Below are 21,160 nucleotides of genomic sequence, written 5' to 3' on the forward strand. Positions count from 1 at the left end.
GCTTTAAACGTTATTTTTGATGACTTCATATACCTGATAGTGATTACATGTCACATTTCAGAAGTGAAAACATATCAAACCATTGATTTTTTTCTCTAGAATACTAATGACTAATTCCAGCATCTCTTTGCCAACTCTCTGAGTCACTGATGTTCTGTATTCCACTTTAAAAACACCTTTGCTGTTGTCTAGCTCAATGATAAAACATTTGTATGTCACATTATGTTTCATGAAATTCATCTGTGTTCAGTTGTCAGGTAGTCTATTTTGCTATGATCACTCGTGTGGGTATGGTTTTGTATTGATGCTGTATCATTGTCACTTTTTATCAATCAGTTTGTTATCAGGAAGATTTTATGATGGTGAAGTATTGTATGACAGTGACATTATTCTATCAGTACAACGGAATACAAATTTTGTACAGAAATAAAACGAAAAATGAAAATGTTGTTGATGAAAAGCACTGAACCGGAGATTTACCAATCTAAAATGATAAAAATATGTTATTCTTCCCTAGTTCCGTTTTGAATTCCATTCCAAATTTTCCACATCTGTATAGGGCCAATGTTTTTTTAGGCTGTGCCTGTTGTCTGCTACTTGTGTATCTTGGAAACACTGCTTAAGCTTTATGATGTGTTTTGCAAAAAGATGTTTAGAAATAGAACTGTCCTAGTTTGTTAATAGGAACAACCTATAATCTTGTTTCATTGTTTTGTCCTGTAATCTGGTTCTGGTGTCGGATTGCTCCTGTAATCTGGTTCCAGTGTAACATCATTCTTGTAATCTGGTTCCACAGTCATATCCTTCCTGTGATCTGGTTCCACTATCAGGTTGTTCCTGAAATCTGGTTCCAGTGTCTGATCCTTCCTGAAATCTGGTTCCAGTGTCTGATCCTTCCTGTAATCTGGTTCCAGTGTCTGATCCTTCCTGTAATCTGGTTCCAGTGTCTGATCTTTCCTGTAATCTGGTTCCAGTGTCTGATCCTTCCTGTAATCTGGTTCAAGTATCATATTGTTCTTGTAACTTTATTCCAGTGTCAGATCATTCCTGTAACCTGATTCCATTGTCAGATTGCTCCTGTAAACTGGTTCCACTATCAGGTTGTTCCTGTAATCTAGTTCCAGTGTCTGATTGTTCCGGTAAACTGGTTTTACTATCAAGTTGTTCCTGTAATGTTCCAGTGTCTGATCCTTCCTGTAATCTGGTTTCACTATCAGGTTGTTCCTGAAATCTGGTTCCAGTATCTGATCTTTTCTGTAACCTGATTCCATGGTCAGATTGCTCCTGTAAACTGGTTCCACTATCAGGTTGTTCCTGTAATCTAGTTCCAGTGTCAGATTGTTCCTGTAATCTGGTTTTACTATCAAGTTGTTCCTGTAATGTTCCAGTGTCTGATCCTTCCTGTAATCTGGTTCCACTCTCAGGTTGTTACTGTTATCTGGTTCCAGTGTCTGGTTGTTCCTGTTCCTGCGTAAGATTGTTACTTGTCTCTATGTCAGTTACTATTGTCTACTGTCAGTATCTTTGCTTCCTATTTCAGCTAGATTATATTCAGAGGTGACAGAGTTTGTGAAGTTATTGAGTGACTGCTGAATGGATAATTAATGAATGAACAACATGCTTTATTGCATTTTATTTTGATACTCTTTAGACATTGGAGTTTTATCCATTTCTAACCAAACTTGTTAGCAATCAAATAATTTTTGAAAGGGAACTGCCAAAAAGAATTCAGTGTACTGTAAGTATATTTTGTACTCAGAAATTTTACTTTCGTCACTTTTACTCAACTGTTTTATCTTATATTTGAGTTTAAAAATCATGAAAAATTGGTAAAAGATTTTTGACAAATGAAAAAATTATAAAGGCGACATGTTGATAACTGAGACTTGTAGGGATAGAATTGATCATGTGTGTATTCCTGTACATTAGAATCTCATTAATGTTAAACCATTACATTTTCTACTTAGCTTCTGGGTAAAATCTGGAAAATGATTAAACTCTTGAAAATAATTCTTTTATCTATGGAAGTGCAGTTTTGAGTGTGGACTCGATTACAAAACAAAATTCATTTTAACAAGATATTGTAACTATGGTAAAATGGAAACAAATGAATTACTTCATGAAAGTTTATTTTTAACCTAATCAATATTTTGTGGACATTTATGAGTCATTTTCATTTATGTATCAATATCAGCATGAAAATCGAAATCAAATTATTATCATTCAAATTTTTGAATTTATGTATACAATTTTAGATGAACTATATACAAGTGATTTATTTTTGCCATTATATGTTGTTCAGGGTAAGTATGATTACTAACCTTGAATGTATGTATATTGTCTTCAGAAATATAACAGGTTTCTATTTAACGTGTTAGCAAAAATTGATGAAATCCAGGAAATGTTGATGGCAGTTTTGTCTTGGGTACTATCTTTTCTTGTCTATCCTCTTCTGTGGTATTATTATGCTGCCTTGTATGAGAAATGCTTGTATGTATTGTGAATAAATCTTTGTATTATATTGTAGGAATAAAAGGTTCATGTAAGCATACATTTTGATGTGTTTTTATTCTTCGTGTGTTAAACAGAAAATGTTTGATGATGTGACTTGTTGTGTAGGATACATTTCCTTTACTGGGCTTTTCCCCGTGATAGTGATGATGCTAGATTGCTGTCTGCCTTGACCAGAGTTTATGTCTGGACGTAATCTACCATCAACTGTAAAGGACAAAGTAGTCCTTCAGTTCAGCAGGGCCAGCCAGAAGCCTGATCTCTCCCAGACATCCTCTCTTTGATCCTTGGAGTATATTGTATCTGTTTAGTGCGAGTGTGGACTGCTGCTTAGATCCATTCAAAGTAGGCAATGAAAATCAGCAAGTAGGAGTATACTGATAACATTATTCTCACCCACGTGTCTGATTAACCTGGCATTAACCAATGTATACCACAGTAACTCTAAGGAAGCTCATCAGAAGTGTTGAATAGCGTCGGGAACATTACTGACTTGTTTCGTGTCATTTGTTATCTTGAAGGCAACATATTTCAACATCCTCGATGACACTACTGTAGTGCTAATATTATAGTGAAGATTATTGTCTCTAAAATGATAATTTAATGTCATTATTTCCGTTTATTATGCTGTTATTAATGTTTATATTTCTAAATAAAAATGTAAATATTGATAAAAATTAATGTGATTGTTGGCATTAAATTATCCTTTTAGAGGCAAATTTTCGGTTTATACAAATATCAACACCAGACCTCATAACTGGGTATTAGACAACACAATGTAACAATTTTGCCATGTTGTTACAGCTGCAACATTGGAATGAGAATTATTTACTTCACAATTTTACGCCAATTGTGTCATGCCAATCATTTTGTCTTAATCAAAGAGATCTAAGATTCTGTTGTATTTTCTTGAAAACAATCAATGTAAGATCGACCCTATCACCAGAGGTATCTATATCGGAACCCTTTGGTATTGACTTTACAAATATATCGATAAATTGTACAGTATCAATAACAGAAGAACTATGACTGATAGAAACTACACAGTGCTACACACATTTCCTGACCATCTCGATACAACTGGTAACTTGAAAAGTATCTTTCTGCCACTAAGAGAAATCCGATTAATTTGAGTTATCTCCCTTTAAACAGTTTTCAATGCCCCCACTATGATTTATTTTTTGGTCGGGCATATGCGTTTAACGGACTTCAATTTGTTATCTAGTTGTATGATGATATACAGGTTCCGTTCTTACTAGGGTATGGTAAATCTATTTTCTCCGAGGAATTGGCTTACTCTTTAGACTTCATATTATCTTTTTTATCTTGTCTACTCTTTCATTCCTTCGTTTTGCTGTCATTTGTTGTAATTTTGACTCGAAGCCACCAAATGCTTTCACAGACATATGGTGTATACGTCTCTTGTTCTAATACGGTAATTTTAATAAAACTGAGACAATGGCATTGAACACACGTAACTGTTAGACTTCCTTCTCTTATTAATCTGGTTGTATGATTTAAAAAAAAACGGCTCATCTTAAACACGTGAAATCGACAGCACGTTTCAACGGTCCACGAAAATACCAGGTATGTTGCATGGGGTAATTGTCTTGTTGTTTTGTTAGTAAAACAAAGGAAGTCGGGACAGACATTATTGTTATTGCTTCTATGTATTTCACTTAACCTGGAAATGAAGTTTATTGTACAAATAATATTTTCTTAATTAACTATAGCATGATTAGTAAGAAATAACAGAGTTCACAAAAACAAACATTTTTATTTAAGTAAAAGACATTGTTGAAACGACGATTTCATCTTGACCCATATGTACTTGTACACGTATATAGTATTAACGACGTCAGTTTAAGTCGGCTATACAAGTTTAGAATTTTTAAGTATGAGTTGGAAGTAGCTCGTGATCGAATAAATAACATACCAAGGCAATTAAGGGTCTTTATAAATTTGTAATGTTATCGAAAACGAAATGAAATTTTTCTATAAATGTCCTTTATATGATAAATGTTTGAGAAATGTGTCTCGATGAAATTGAACTAGATTCAGAATCAGAAGATGAAAATCTTTATAAACATTTCCTCAACTAATAAATCTGAGATTACACGAAGAACTTGTCTATTCACAAAACAGCCATTCGAAATGAGAAGAGTGGGCCTGTATCCAGTAACATCTAATGCACGACGTATTATGTTAGACACTAATGTATGTTTGTTTATGTATTGCCATAAAATCACGTATGTAATTAGAATTGTGCTCTAAAGTTTGAATTTAATTTCTTTTAACAAAATTGAACACGAGCTAATTCGGTTCGAACTATGCCGTTTTACATTTGATAGCCCAGTTTGGCAAATGGCACTGCCTTTTGCCATTATCCACTCAGACGACATAAAATGCAGAAATTTAATCAATAAACAGGTCAACAACAACATATTTATGTAAGTATTAATTAGTCTTTTATCGATGTTCTCCTCTCCCTCCTTCTCTTTTCAAAACAATAAATTTATGTAATTACTAATCAGTATTTTATCAATGCTCTTCTCTTCCGCCTCTTTTCAAAACAATAGATCAATGTTCTCCTCTCCCTCATCCCCGTTTAAAGAAAAAAACCCAGTAAAACATGGTATTAAAATGGCGCAGTTATCACTCAATCAAATTCTAATGTTTAAACATTTGTTTGAGAGGTATCGTAGACTAAAATAAATCAACCAAAAAAAGAGACAGAATAATATATAATCCAGCTGATTAAGGTATGACTTAAGGACATGGATAAACAGAGTTTAAAATTATTTTAGTACAATCTCGGATAAATAGTCACAAATTGGCAGAAGTGCAGTCGGAGCGTGATATATTTCAGAACAAGAATGCTCCACTATTGGTTCAGATTACAACGATCTTACCCCGTAATCACAGGGACCCGAGATCTAAGTGAGTTTAGACAGTACAGTTGTCTAGTTGGAGACGTTGTAGGGTCAACTAGAGATCAAAATAAACTATCAAGGTCTTTTTGGTCAGTATTTGGTAAAAATGATACTTCTATTTGTATAGTTTATAGAATTACACCTTAAAATATTCAGTACACTCCGCGATGCTTCAACGTTCAGATATATTATAGATTACCAGGTCCCTGTGCCAGTTACCTAAATACACTTAATTATATTCCAGTGTAAACGTCAATGCTTCAAAGTATTTCAATGTTAAAAACAGACCTAGTTTTGGACAGCTTGGGAGAATGCCATTAGTTTGGTTAAGTTTAAGGACTGAATTTGATTAGTTAAATCCAAAGGTGGTTTATTTTAAACTGTCATTGGCATTTTGCCAGAGTACCTGTAAGTAAAACTATCAACGAATAGGATTACTGGCACTTTTATAAAAAAAAAAAATATGTCACAGCTGTCAAAATATAGCCGTAAATTGTCACTAATAACGGACATTTTAACATATTTAAATAACATTTCCATTTCTAGTTATCCATGTATAACGATGAGCCAATACAAATATATTTTGTACAATAGGTAAATGTATGTACATGTATAGGTAAAATAATGTGGATTCTGAATATTATCAAAATCTATCACCTTGTACTCCGGCTAACTGATAGACCATCTGCTACGTTATGTGGCGACTAGACGCTGTGATAAACGGAAAATTGAATTTTTTCCGCTTTGAGTTCCTTACATTTAGCAACAGATGATGTACTGTTTGGGGGGAAACTGTACATTATGTATGGAAAAATAATTCTTAGTTCATGAAAGGAATGTTTAAATGTGAAGCTGAATCGGGTTCTACCAATGGCTGAAATTTAAAAATGGTCTGCCTCCCAGTACGATTCTAATCGCTTATTTAATAACAAGGGGATGGATGTTCAGTGGTGATAGTGGTAGTGGTGAACGTAATGGTAGTGGTGGTGGTGGTGGTGAAGGTAATGGTGGTGGTGGTGGTGGTGGTGAATGTAATGGTGGTGGTGGTGGTGGTGGTGGTGGTGGTGAAGGTAATGGTGGTGGTGAAGGTAATGGTGGTGGTGATAGTGGTAGTGGTGGTAGTGGTGGAGGTGGTGGTGGTGGTGAATGTGATGGTGGTGGAGGTAATGGTGGTGGTGGTGATGATGGTGATGGTGATGATGATGGTGATAATAGTGGTGAAGGTAATGGTGGTGGTGGTGGTGGTGGTGGTGGTGGTGGTGGTGGTGGTGGTGGTGGTGGTGGTGGTGGTGGTGGTGGTGGTGGTGGTGGTGGTGGTGGTGGTGGTGGTGGTGGTGGTGGTGGTGGTGGTGGTGGTGGTGGTGGTGGTGGTGGTGGTGGTGGTGGTGGTGGTGGTGGTGGTGGTGGTGGTGGTGGTGGTGGTGGTGGTGGTGGTGGTGGTGGTGGTGGTGGTGGTGGTGGTGGTGGTGGTGGTGGTGGTGGTGGTGGTGGTGGTGGTGGTGGTGGTGGTGGTGGTGGTGGTGGTGGTGGTGGTGGTGGTGGTGGTGGTGGTGGTGGTGGTGGTGGTGGTGGTGGTGGTGGTGGTGGTGGTGGTGGTGGTGGTGGTGGTGGTGGTGGTGGTGGTGGTGGTGGTGGTGGTGGTGGTGGTGGTGGTGGTGGTGGTGGTGGTGGTGGTGGTGGTGGTGGTGGTGGTGGTGGTGGTGGTGGTGGTGGTGGTGGTGGTGGTGGTGGTGGTGGTGGTGGTGGTGGTGGTGGTGGTGGTGGTGGTGGTGGTGGTGGTGGTGGTGGTGGTGGTGGTGGTGGTGGTGGTGGTGGTGGTGGTGGTGGTGGTGGTGGTGAAGGTAATGGTGGTGGTGGTGGTGGTGGTGGTGGTGGTGGTGGTGGTGGTGGTGGTGGTGGTGGTGGTGGTGATGATAGTGGTGAAGGTAATGGTGGTGGTGGTGGTGGTGGTGGTGGTGGTGATGGTGGTGGTGGTGGTGTGGTGAAGGTAATGGTGGTGGTGGTGGTGGTGGTGGTGGTGGTGGTGATGGTGACGGCGGCGGTGGTGGTGGTGGTGGCAGCGGTGATGGTGGTGGTGCTGGTAATTCATATTAGTCATGTATAACATCTAAGAGTGCGACTAAGAAAACAGCTACAGTATCAATGATTTTTTCCTCCATATCAAAATCTAAGTATCAATTTTGAACTCCGTGAAATCTGTTACGGACGGACAATGAAACAGGCAGATGTAAGAACATATATCCCATGTATTGTTGTCAAGGAACTCCGAGAGGAGGAGATTTTTCTAAGAGAATACCTTAGAGTGTTTGAATAACAAGATGAAAAGTCAATGTAAATAATCTAATCGGAGACTCAAATGTGATAGGCCTCCTGTATGTTGTTCAGGGCGGTCATTATCAGCTCCTTTAAACTGACACTGGTTGTTCAACGACATTAGAACCAGTAAAATCAAACAAACAAACAAATACATTTTCTAAGGGACGTTTGTGAGGGATACAATACAGACCCGTACTATCACAATGAGAATAAAGATAGTCTGCCATTCTATTGTACATGTTTGGATGTTGTTGTTTGTTTATGACTGTATACATTGAAACTCATCAACTTATGTAAATGTATAATTTTTAAAAACCAGCCATTGTTATACATGATGTAGGTATTTCAATGGCAGTGTAACTGTACACTTTTCACCTTATCCCGACTTCAGTAGGCGGAGTTCTAATGAAAAGAACTGATTGGACTTGTTTGGATCAGCATTAGTCGTAATTTTTGTTTATTTTGACTGGAGAGATCCAGTCTGGACAGAAATGTGAAATCAATTTCGCATGTCAAGCATGAAGGTTTTAGATATTAAACAAGACTTCTCGGTGCAAAAAAATGATGTATATCAATGTTCTAAATAAATTAATCGGCGTCTTTGATTTAAAGACTGTGATTTTATCCTTTTTCAGTTAGATTAGTTTGAACAACAGGGTGTGAAAATCCATTAAAGGCGAAGATTTTAATATTTGGACTTCTCCCAATGATATTAATTTATTTATTTATCTGGACATCTATTCATTTATTTATCTATTTATTTAGTTATTAATTAATCTGTTTTGTACTTACGTTGATATTACATTCTTTTCAAAAGTTATAATTGCTATACAATCTAAAAATAGAAAATGTATATTTTACTAACATCTCAAAAACTTTTCAAAAAAAGGAAAACAAAACAAGAAACAAAAAAGTGAAAAAAATAAGAGGAAAAAATAACGAATTTTTTTCGTTCATTCATGTTTTCATTCCTCCATAATTGAAAAGTTATAAATCACATCGATAAAATGCGTTACATAGGCTAAGACATAAATAGCATAGATATATGTTTATTAAGATTATTGGATAATGCTTGACTATTTTGGTCTAAAAATATCACATAGAGCTAGTAACACTGGACTAGAGCAGTCTTAAATACACCGAGAAACTGCATAACATACTACTTCACTTTTAGGGGGAAGATTCCATACCCTTGCGACGTTTTTCCTATAGTATGGGAAATACTGAGACCCGATTGTCTCCCTTGATGTCTCCCTATTGATGAAGACTGTACTATAGTTTTAAAACCTGAGTAAAATCTTTCGTATGAAATAAAAGAACAACAAGAAGAGGCTTTTGAGAAAGCTGTTATCACAACGCACGAATGGAAATGGTATTTATCGAACTTGTATGCCTGTGTCCTTTTCTCGGTCAGTCTAAATGGGAATATATTCAAAATCTAGAAATCAGTTTTAGAAATATTTGCATTTTAAATTGCTCTTGAGATTAATAGAAATTTGAAATGTACATTTATTGGTATTAAATACGGATTAGAACTTTGTCATGTGCACATTTTGTTTTTCTATCTGATAAATCAATACATCAATATACTGTTTGACAAAGGGATCTCCGGCGGTGGCGAAAAAAATACTCTACTTCGTGAAATGTCATCCGAAAGTTCAAGGCCAAGTTCTCTCTAAACCTGGGCCATTCAGGTCATCAAAGATATACACAAACGAACACAATAGAAACAAACCAAACTGTAACAATTTGTAACCAGTTGGGGCCAATTTGGCGCTGTTACGTTTAATGCACTACGGATGGTGAACTACCGAATTTCACAGCCAACTCTTTGGCTGGCAATGATGAGCTGATTAATCTGTTATCTCGGTCAAAGGCCAAGTGATCGAAAGTGATATACAACATTAATCACATTGTGTAAAATGATTTACTGTTTCTTAAGTATTCGATTGATTCATGTTAGTTCAAAGATATACACCTTGGATGTTGTTATTTGTTTTCTTTTTAAAATCAAAACATTTTCAGTGACTGAAATCTAGGTCAATGGAGTGTTTTAATGTCATGCGTATAATATCTTTGCTATTTGTGTCACAATAAAAACAAATCGATTATTCGTAAAGTAGTAATGCTACCTAATTGGTAAAAACGTCGAAATAGTTGATGCTTATTTTTTCAAAATGTGCCAGTGCCGTACAGTCCAGGACTACAAAACTATTTGGAAGTTGAATATATACAAACTGTTTTGAGCTTACTGCTTGGCTAAGATAAAGATATTATATTGTAAAGCTGATTCACAAAAATCTTGTTCTTGATTTGAAAACAAAAACACATGTTGTCAACACTTTGTCACCGGTGGCCAGCGTGGGGCATTGATGTAAACGTCATTTGAATAGAATAAATGGATATTTGAAAGGATCTACAAGGATTCATGTTAGCTGGAATATATATACATACTAATTAATAAATCAATTATCAATTGTTCGTCGTGGTGCACATATGGATTTAAAACGATTGGTTTGAATTTAAATACCAATGCAATTTCATTGTGGTTATTAAGACGCCGAATCTTTTGACGCCAACATGACACTTAAATGTTCCAACAACTGTAAGTCTTGACACATTTTGTGCGTTTTCGGTAGTTAGAATCAATCCTAAGATACAGGAAATATATAGTACCTCAGCGATATCCCTATGCCAACGCTTTATTAAATTTGTAACAACATGCTACGTTTAAAGTACGAGTAGTTTCTCCCAAAACCGAACTGTATAGATATACACATGTTCTCTGACTAGTTTCGCGTTTGAAATGACAGCTGTTACATGATTTCGGAAGAGATATACCACAGCGTCCACACACAAAGATAAATTATATCACAGCGTCAACCCTCAAGGACAAAATATACCAAAGCGCCCACACAACAAAGACAGATTATACCACAGCGTCAACCCTCAAGGACAAAATACACCAAAACATACCACAACGTCAGCACTTATGGACACATCTATACAGACAAAATATACCACAGCGTCAGCACACAAGGACAAACTATACCACAGCATCAGCACACAAAGACAAAGTATACCACAACGTCAACACACAAGGACAAATATACCACGACGTCAACACACAAGGACAAATATACCACGACGTCAGCACACAAAGACAAAGTATACCACAACGTCAACACACAAGGACAAATATACCACGACGTCAGCACACAAAGACAAAGTATACCACAACGTCAATACACAAGGACAAATATACAACGTCAACACACAAGGACAAATATACCACGACGTCAACACACAAGGACAAAATATACCACAGCGTCACCACACAAGGACAAAGTATATCACAGCGTCAACCCTCAAAGACATAATGTACCACAGCATCAGCACACAAGGACAAAATATATCACAGCATTATCACACAAGGACAAAATATATCACAGCATCAGCACACGAGGACAAAATATATCACAGCGTCAACCCTCAAAGTATATCACAGCATCAGCACACAAGGACAAAGTATATCACAGCATCAGCACACAAGGACAAAACTTACCACAGCATCAGCACACAAGGACAAAGTATATCACAGCATCAGCACACAAGGACAAAGTATATCACAGCATCAGCACACAAGGACAAAGTATACCACAGCGTCAACCCTCAAAGACATAATATACCACAGTGTCAACACACAAAGACAAAATATACCACAGCGTCAACCCTCAAAGACATAATATACCACAGCGTCAGCACACAAAGACAAAATATACCACAGCGTCAACCCTCAGAGATATAATATACCACAGCGCCAGCACACAAAGACAAAATATATCACAGCGTCAACCCTCAGAGATATAATATACCACAGCGCCAGCACACAAAGACGAAGTATACGAACACGTCAACACACATAGACAAGTTATACTTGTGTGTCAATCTTTAAGGCCGAGTACACTACAATGTCGCCAAAACACCATGACACGATATACCTTAGCATCAACAAACACGAAAAAAAATTACTAGAACATGAACATAGACATACCATACCGCTTTGTCAACCCACAATACAAAATATACCACACAGACCACAGCACATACTGAGATCAAGTAGAAAGCTAAACAAAAGGAGGAGCAGCAGTAATAACCCATCATAAACACCCCATCCCTACCACATCCCACGACATGTCCTACCACAGACACCACATCCCTACCACATCCCACGACATATCCTACCACAGACACCCCACCCCTACCACATCCCACGACATAACCTACCACATAACCTACCACATCCCACGACATAGCCTACACCCCATCCCTACCACATCCCACGACATAACCTACACCCCATCCCTACCACATCCCACGACATAACCTATCACAGACACCACATCCCACGACATAACCTACTACAGACACCCCACCCCTACCACATCCCACGACATAACCTACCACAGACACCCCACCCCTACCACATCCCACGACATAACCTACCACAGACACCCCATCCCTACCACATCCCACGACATAACCTACCACAGACACCCCATCCCTACCACATCCCACGACATAACCTATCACAGACACCACATCCCACGACATAACCTTTCACAGACACCCTGTCCCTACCACATACCACGACATAACCTATCACGGACATCCCTACCCTACCACATCCCACGACACAACCTACCACAGACACCCCACCCCTACTACATCCCACGACATAACATACCACATACACCCCATCCCTACAACATCCCACGACAGAACCTATCACAGACCCCCCACCCCTACCACATCCCACGACATAACCTACCACAGACACCCCACCCCTACCACATCCCACGAAATAACCTATCACAGACACCCCACCCCTACCACATCCCACGACATAACCTACCACAGACACCCCACCCCTACCACATCCCACGACATAACCTACCACAGACACCACACCCCTACCACATCCCACGACATAACCTATCACAGACACCCCACCCCTACCACATCCTACGACATAACCAATCACAGACACCCCACCCCTACCACATCCCACGACATAACCTACCACAGACACCCCACCCCTACCACATCCCACGACATAACCTACCACAGACACCCCATCCCTACCACATCCCACGACATAACCTACACCCCATCCCTACCACATCCCACGACATAACCTACCACAGACACCCCACCCCTACCACATCCCACGACATATCAATGTACGTTTGGGAGCAGGGTTAAACATATCTGGCATGATGTATGTTACAGAGGTCGTTGTTTATCTTAGTGCCTCCGCTTGGATTTGAACTCGGGATCCCTGGCTTACCAATCTCAATCGATCGTGCTTAAGAGAAGTTCTCTCTATCCGAACGGTATATTACGATTAGTATTTGCCAGGGTTACATGCATGGTACCTGTCAAGATGTATGCTGACAAAACCGACAAAGAATTCATGTCACTTATAAGGTATGGAAGAGCCAGACCTTATTATTACTATAAGTCAGGCCACAAAGAGGATCGTTAGTTCTCCTCACGGTATATACTGATAGAAATTCGTGAGGTTAAGCAGTTTACTGGTCAGCGTACCTAATCCAGATAATCCCCAGTAAACAATGACCAACTGTGACATTCACAAACTGCTACCAAGGACTGTTCACCTTGTCCATTATTGGGGTACAAGCGGACTGGATTACAATTCTTTATCAAGATTTCCCTTCCACAATGAGATTGATAGTGTTATCCTTAATCGGACAGAAAGATTAATAAGTTACGTAAATGAAGATCGGGAGGACGTAGGACGGGGGAACTCGAGATTAAGGAGTTGGTGGAGGAGGGGTTGGGGATTAAGCTGGACGTAAATTCTTCTTTTGACATCTTACTTTTTAGCTCACGTAAACATTGCAATATAATAACGTGACTGAAAATGTCGTATCGCGGGAGTGTAATGTAAAAATTATTATGGTCATTGGCAGCTACTGCATAGTATGGTACACATCGCCTTCATCCTACTGAGTGAGCCGAGATTTGGGAAGAAAATAGAGTTATCTCCCTTGAACGAAACTCTTTTAAAGCAGACGACGATATTATGACTGTCTTCTCATCGAAGTTATCTGGCTTTAAAAGGGTAGGCTGTTATACAGATTCTGAGAAACTCGTGAAAAACATGTTTCGTACAAAAGCAGCATTGAAGATATGTGGTAATGGCTTTATCCAGCGCGTCCTGGAGACCTTGCACTGTGCAGTATGTCAGGCATCGAACTGCCAAACTACAGTGTTAAAGTGCAGTGTTAAGGTGCTGTCACTAAACCCTGTAAACATAACTATTATACTGTTACAACAGCAAGAATCATAAATAAGTATATATATATGATTCCATTTACATTCCATTTCTAATAGTATTTATGTCTTGATGAAAGGGCAGATTGGTATTACTTCATTGATCATATATCTATCCCAGTAATACGCATCCAACGAACATTTCTTTGGTTGGATCCAGTACCAATATTGGACCATACCGTCGATATTACTTACTAGATCCTATGATTCCGTTTCCATATGTAAACGTGATTTGACTGATTTCAATACATTTTACGAATAGTCTAAAAGTGAATAAAAATCCGATTCCTGCGAATTTCTTCTTCAATGTATTCGAGTTTCGACCTTGTGTGTTAACCAGTATATGTTTATGCTGAAATCTTTTCAGACATACAGTTTTTAATAGAAATTTGTCAGTATTTCCCGAAAACATTCTGTAAGCGTAGTAAGCTATCTAAATTATCATGATCAAATTATAATACAAGAATACACTGCTACTAACTTTTAGTCCTTCACTTTCTGGAAAGTAATATACTTCTTACTTTAATATACCGTGTCAGTTGCTTTAATAGAAAAGTCATGTAAAATTTATGGGTAATATGGGGGGGGGGGGGGGGCATTGCGAGGGAGCAATGTATTGAATGCACTTCATCAACAATATCCCCTGATCCAATGAACTTATCTTTCAACACTTGCACCAGTATCATTGTCAGTACAGAGAGAGCTACTGTATCAATATTGACACTTGAGGAAAAATAATATAATTTTGTGTTTTACTTGTTCAGTAAAACATGACATGGCATATGCCCCAATAACACACGTCAGTGAGGGCAATTACACTGAATTTTCTTGCTTAAGTACGCATTCATGTCAGAGCAGACCGTTCCTTTTCTCGTCACAGTTTCCTGAGAGACAAATACCGCTACGGATAGTGAGCTTCGAACCACGCACCTCGGATCTTCATCTGAGGTTACATGAGCCAACGCGATAACCATCGGAACAATCGCTGTCACATGTTTGAGTTTAAATAATTTCCGTTTTTAAGGAAGATAGATCCCAGTTAAACGTTTTAATGCACTCGTATGTATGTTACATTTAAATGTGATAAGTGACACAAAAGTATGTCAATATAAAAAAAAAACATGTGGAGTGCAATTAGAAGAGTGATTTCAGTTTTTTCTAAACATAAAACGCAACATTTGTTTTAAGTAGCTCTGACATACAAATAAGGGAATTTTCGTGTATATATATATGCTATCATATCAAAATTTAAAGTATTACATCAGTGCGGCACTCTACATGATTGTGTTAATGCTATATACAGAATGGTAAATACAACTTTATTTTGTAGATAAAACAATAGAACATGGAGTCGACTTTCTCATGCATGACTTTCCTGGCACTATCCCTGATGTTGTTGTGGATACCATTCTCAGTATCGTCAGCAGCTACTGCTGCAGCTGCAGTTCAACCAACCATGACGTACCCTTGCTCAGTGTGTAGGTGTTCTATAACTGTGCTACAGCGCGGGCAATCTATCGCGGCAGACTGTTCAAATCTACTACTGACAGAGACACCATTTGACCTGCCCAGAAAAATTGGCACGTTGGACATGTCTAAAAATGAAGTTAATTCGTCACATCTCCTCCACTTGTACAGATACCCAAATCTGCGACACCTGAACGCTTCATTCAATGCATTTACGGATTTTGACGTCAATTTCGATATTTCAAAGGACCAGTTTCTCACAAGGAACTTTCAGATTTTGACCCTCGACCTATCTGGAAACTTATTGAGATCTATTGACAACCATGCATTTGCAAATATGCCATATATTCGTGAAATCATAGGGTTAGAAGCACGGGTATTCCCTCCAGATTCCCTTAACCAGCTGACCGATCTTCAGAAAATCTCTGTCACGTCTCACCAGACCGTTATACCGGAGAAACTCTTTCATAATCTGCGAGTTTCCTACCTAAAGCTAAATGTCACCGAGGCATTTTACTTACCGGAAAGAATCTTCAGACACCCTCACAGATCTCTTCTCTCTAACCTGTCGATAATTGGAGAAAACATAAAGGAACTGCATGTCGACACACTGAGGAGTCTTGTGTTATTGAAACATATCGAGATTGTGGGTCCAAAAATGCGGTTACCTGCTCATTTATTTCACGATGATGTCCACGGACCTAACAGTAATGAAGAAATGCCAGTTAACCTGAAGACAATACGAATAAGTGGTGTCAGAAGTTTACCAAGCACAATTTTCCACAAACAGAAAAGCTTAGAGCACCTTGAGCTACACGGAGTAGAAGATCTTCCGTTTGGTTTGTTCGAAAGTGTAACAATGGATTCATTGGATCTTTCTGGTTGTGATATATATGAATTACAGTCGGAATCCTTTCAGGGATTATCGAGCTTGAGAGTTCTGAATCTGTCAGATACTCATCTGACTAGCATCAAAGTTTCGGCTTTCACTGGTCTGCAATCATTAACCAGTCTAGATTTATCGAACAACTTTATTGATAACATAGCACCGGCATTGTTTGACAAACTAAGGAGGACGTTGGTCACTTTAGTGATTTCTAATAACTCACTGAATGCTCTTGACAAGAACGCGTTTAGAAATATGATGTCGCTGGAAAAACTTGACCTTAGCAAAAACAATATCAGTAGTCTGCCACTTTCTCTGCTAGGAGATCTCGGAAAGCTAGCTGAGCTTAATCTGAAGGAAAACCAGCTACACAATATTCCGCCAAACGTTTTAGAAGCACAGGTCAACATGGAAAACCTTGACCTTGGAACAAACTTGCTGAATGGACTTCCGTCGAATGTCTTTGATACTACGAGGTCCCTCCGTAGAGTAGACCTGTCTGCAAATAATATCACATTCCTTCCAAAGGACATTTTCAAGACGACTCGTTTTCTGGAGACCGTTAAGTTGACAGGAAACCCTATTCATTGTGGCTGTGATATTCTGTTTTTGCCACAGAATATTATTGGTTTAGAACTACATGGATACTGCTCGTCTCCAAAGGAGTATGCCTACATGCAAATACAGGACGTGCAGATCGGCGACATGTGCATTTCTACTTCAACACTTCCCACGACGCTCCCTCGTGGAATCAGCATTTCCCCTACGCCGGTTGTTACCGTGAGTGATGAACCAGAAGTATCCAGTCAGTTGGTAGACAGTTTGGGAAGTACAGGATGGATGGTGAGTAGTTATGTTGGTATTCAGCCTTCGACAACCCTTTCAGACACTAACATGTCTGCTCCATACAACGATTCCTTCAGAGCAGACGTAGGAATGGCTCATGATGTTGGTCACGTGTTCGGCTCCTTCGGTCTTGATGGATTCTATATCGCCATGGGAGTGGTAGCGGCAGTTTCTATTTTCGGTTCAATTGCTATGGCGATATACCGAAAAAGGCAAACTTCCCGAAGTATGGTTTACATTGTCAACCCGGAAGGGTCGAATGATCAGACTAGTGATGACGTTGTAGGTAGCTTTGCACGTGTAGGTCCCGGATCTTTTGATGGCGTTGGGAATGATTAGAGTTCTTTAGAGGAAAATTCGGAGAATTAGAAAAACGGTAGTAACTATTTCCGGTGTGATCGGTGCTTTCTCTCTCCAAGTGAAATATCAACTGTACCGGCATAGAAAGTCCCTTTTTCTTTGTGTTAAACATGTGACCAGAGCACTTTTAGTGAAGTGGTGGTATCGAGACTGATGTCTAAATGAAGACTGTTACGTCACGTTGAACGTACACCAAATAACTTACAAAATAATTCACTTTTGGTCTCATTCTCATAAAGAGGTAAGAGGTTCCATTTTCCTTAAATTTGTCAAAAACGCTTTAGTATAACCAAAGTAACTTAGCTCGATGACAGAAACCTGAGATTATACAATCAATATGTTCATCCGAAAGTTCTGGGGTTTTTTCATCCTTCCTTTATAATGATAGCTTAAATTTCCGATTTACAACGGTTTTCACATTAATTTTCTCCAGCCGAAAGCCTGTCTTTTTTTTGGAAATGAGTGTGAGCTCTTAAAGAGTTAAAAAGATTTGCAATATTCTGTATATTCTGTAAATTTGCATTAAGCGTAAACCTTATATGTTGGAGAAATGTTTTAATGAAAGGGACAGACAAGATTGGAAAATGTTAAACAATAATTTCAATATGTCGAAGTTGAAACAAATGCATCTATAAGCAAATGTAATACAATGTAGTCTTCTGATTCGGTGTTTTGGTAATTGGTTTGTACTTTCCTCGATTTGAGCATTGTCCTTTAAAAAGACTGAGCTGATGGGCAAACATATTGTCTTCCCATTGACCTTCATCACCGAGAAAAGTCGCTTGACCAGTCGCTGTAGTCTGTGACATATGTTTTATTCGGGTGTTTTAGATGTTGGTGAAATCGTAGATTAAAAAGGTAACTTTTAAGACTTTGGGCCTCGCTATACTCGAGTAGGGTAAACATTTGACTTCGGGTACTAATTTCTAATTACGCGTATAATAGTGTTTGTTTCAGATGATAAGAAAGTATTGACTGAAGTTTGGAACGTGCGTTCCTTGTGAAATCAATATTAAGATTCCACATTGTTATCTTGAATATATTTATGAACGTATCATCGTGAGAATCATGTAGTTTTGTTATTTTGATTAAATAAAGAATTTGTTTAACAATGTTTAAATCTATTTCTTTTTTAAAACTAGATATCGGAGTGATAAGGTTTTTCGAAGAAAAACAAAAAAAAGCTGTCTGTATAGTTAAGCATATTCGTTGGTAGCTGTTTCTAGAGAAAGATCCATGCGGTATTTGGTCCATAGTTGCTGCTTAATGAATTTCTAGTTAATTACCGCCATTTTGAAATTCTCGGCAGGGTTGCTTCTCTCTCTTTCACTAATGTCTAGTGTAAGGTTGCTACCAATGAATCAAAGATGCACATTGAAGATTGTCGCTGTGGTTTCTTTGCCAAGAGATACGAGCAGATTGGATGATTTCGTAGGAAGTACTTACCACATGAGCGATATTCCGATTAAGTTGCTGAGGAATTGTGAATCATGAAACCACCCAGTCCACTACCGTTTTCTTCCGAATTACTGCAGCTGAAAAGATTGCATGTTTCTGTTTTCTGGTACAACAATATACCCTGTAGGTTCTGTTTGTGTTAACTGTGTTGTCATTCGTGAACATGACATATTTTTTCGATTGACCAAGATTTGCGTGGTAGTTGTCGATGAAACTCAAAGCGCTTAATTTTCCTGAACACCTGGTCTCATTCTCCTTTCCATGAGTCTCCGTGTAAATCTTTATTTTTTCCATAGTTTTGCCCTATTTCTATTGAAGTTTGGATTATGATTCTGTTGACATGTTAGTATATTCTTTGTTGTTTTTATCTGGTATATTTCTATTGAGCTTCCCCGTTTGTGTATTTGCAAGCTCACAGTATATCGCTCAGTCAGAATTAATATCTATAAATATACGGGACCTGGTAAAATCCCAAGTTCTTTTCCTATAAATCATTATTTACTTCCGCAAAATTGTTTTCGTACCGAATCATTTTCATTCACTGAAGTCATATAGCACGACACATTGGTATGTATTTATTAATAAAAAATGAAAAGAAAACCAAAACAAAAAATGAGGATTTTTTAAAATTAAAAATTAAAATCATATCCTCAGTAGATCTGAAGAGACACCAAAGGCTTATCTCTCGGAAGTTGTATAGAATGTACATGTACATATATTTGTCGTCGGGTCCTAATCGTTAAACGTGTGAGCAGACACTACACTTGCTAACTGTATGTGCTGTTATTATATTATTGTTTACAATTACCTAGACACGAATGGTTAGAGACAGTCAATTTTTCTTAAAGGAAAAAATGCATGTTCTAAAAGTGACGAAATAGTCACGATGACAATTTAGTCCGGTTTTTAATCGCTTTTCTTACATCTGTCTTTGTTGATATTAGCATGGCTTGCATTTTCTATCAACATGGAGTTAATTACATTGCTTATCAAAATTACAATTCGTATTTTTATTTCAAGGATTTTCTAATTTTTACCATATTGATTTTGTTTGTTTGTTTAATAATTTGTATTCAGCTTCAGTATCATCTTATCTTTATCAGTGTCGGTCACTCCGGAATCAATGACATCGTCGTTTTCACCAGCTAGACTTACTGATCGATTGAGGTCAATGAATGAGCCGTTCTCTCTGTAATCGTTTGCAGGTTATGTGACATGTTCATGATCCTATCAAGTAAATTAATGGCAAGTCTCAATACTTTACAGAGTCTGCAGCTTAAGAATGACATGCATACATAACGTTATTTTCGATGAGTTATGAACACTGGAAATATTTAGTAATATATTTTACGTACATCAAGCTAACTTGTGAAATGTAGTAATTCGACTAGTTAACATGAAATATTCTACTTGAAGCACACTGTACGTGGTGATGTTCGATCATAAAACCTTCGCCAAGTTTTTGTCAAAATAAAAACATCTTATGACGTATATATCAAGGCGAACCCTTGTCTTTCGAAGATGTATATATGTGTATAGGTTATATTTAGTCCATACCCCAAGGTTCGAAAACACATACCGTCTATAATTACAAACACTGAACCCTTCAGCCTCTCTTCTTTCTTCGTTTTCTAATAACTTCCTTCTTGATTTTCTGGAATAAGGCAGGTCTTGGATTTTGTTCAATGGCCGAGACAAGCTAGTGTCCTTATTAAAATTGTTGTTCAGTGCTTGACGCTGCCAATCACTGCATCGGTGAGATGCGTCACCAGTCCTTAAGCTGACCCATTTCTTTGTGGTATGAAGATCATCTGACACCGAAGCCTTGAAACATGTACCAGCAGCAATACAATCATGATATTTTAGTTGTTAAGGAAACAAAAAACAACAACAATCTTCAATTAATTTTTTCTTCAATATCACATCTAAAATATACCATCTACAAATATTTAAAGTTACTTTGATGTTTTGGTAATAGGAAAAAAATAAGAAAAGTTTTTTATGAAATTGTACCTTTAGAAGA

The 21,160-nt window shown here is 38.1% G+C and overlaps 1 protein-coding gene across 1 annotated transcript; it reads left to right on the top strand.

The window, feature by feature from the left end:
- The first annotated feature begins 15,465 nt into the window (after window positions 1–15,465).
- LOC132557044 (leucine-rich repeat-containing protein 15-like) lies at window positions 15,466–17,658 on the top strand. The gene has a single exon (XM_060221508.1). The coding sequence runs from the start codon at window positions 15,466–15,468 to the stop codon at window positions 17,656–17,658; it is 2,193 nt and encodes a 730-aa protein (XP_060077491.1).
- Window positions 17,659–21,160: the final 3,502 nt, after the last annotated feature.

This window comes from Ylistrum balloti, unplaced genomic scaffold (genome assembly GCF_031769215.1).
Source record: "Ylistrum balloti isolate Yb309-2 unplaced genomic scaffold, AGI_CSIRO_Ybal_v1 Utg370618, whole genome shotgun sequence".
Classification (NCBI taxonomy): domain Eukaryota; kingdom Metazoa; phylum Mollusca; class Bivalvia; order Pectinida; family Pectinidae; genus Ylistrum; species Ylistrum balloti.

Bases quoted from the DNA above. Each gene is read 5' to 3' on its own strand.
- LOC132557044 (XM_060221508.1), top strand. From the start codon at position 15,466: ATGGAGTCGACTTTCTCATGCATGACTTTCCTGGCACTATCCCTGATG.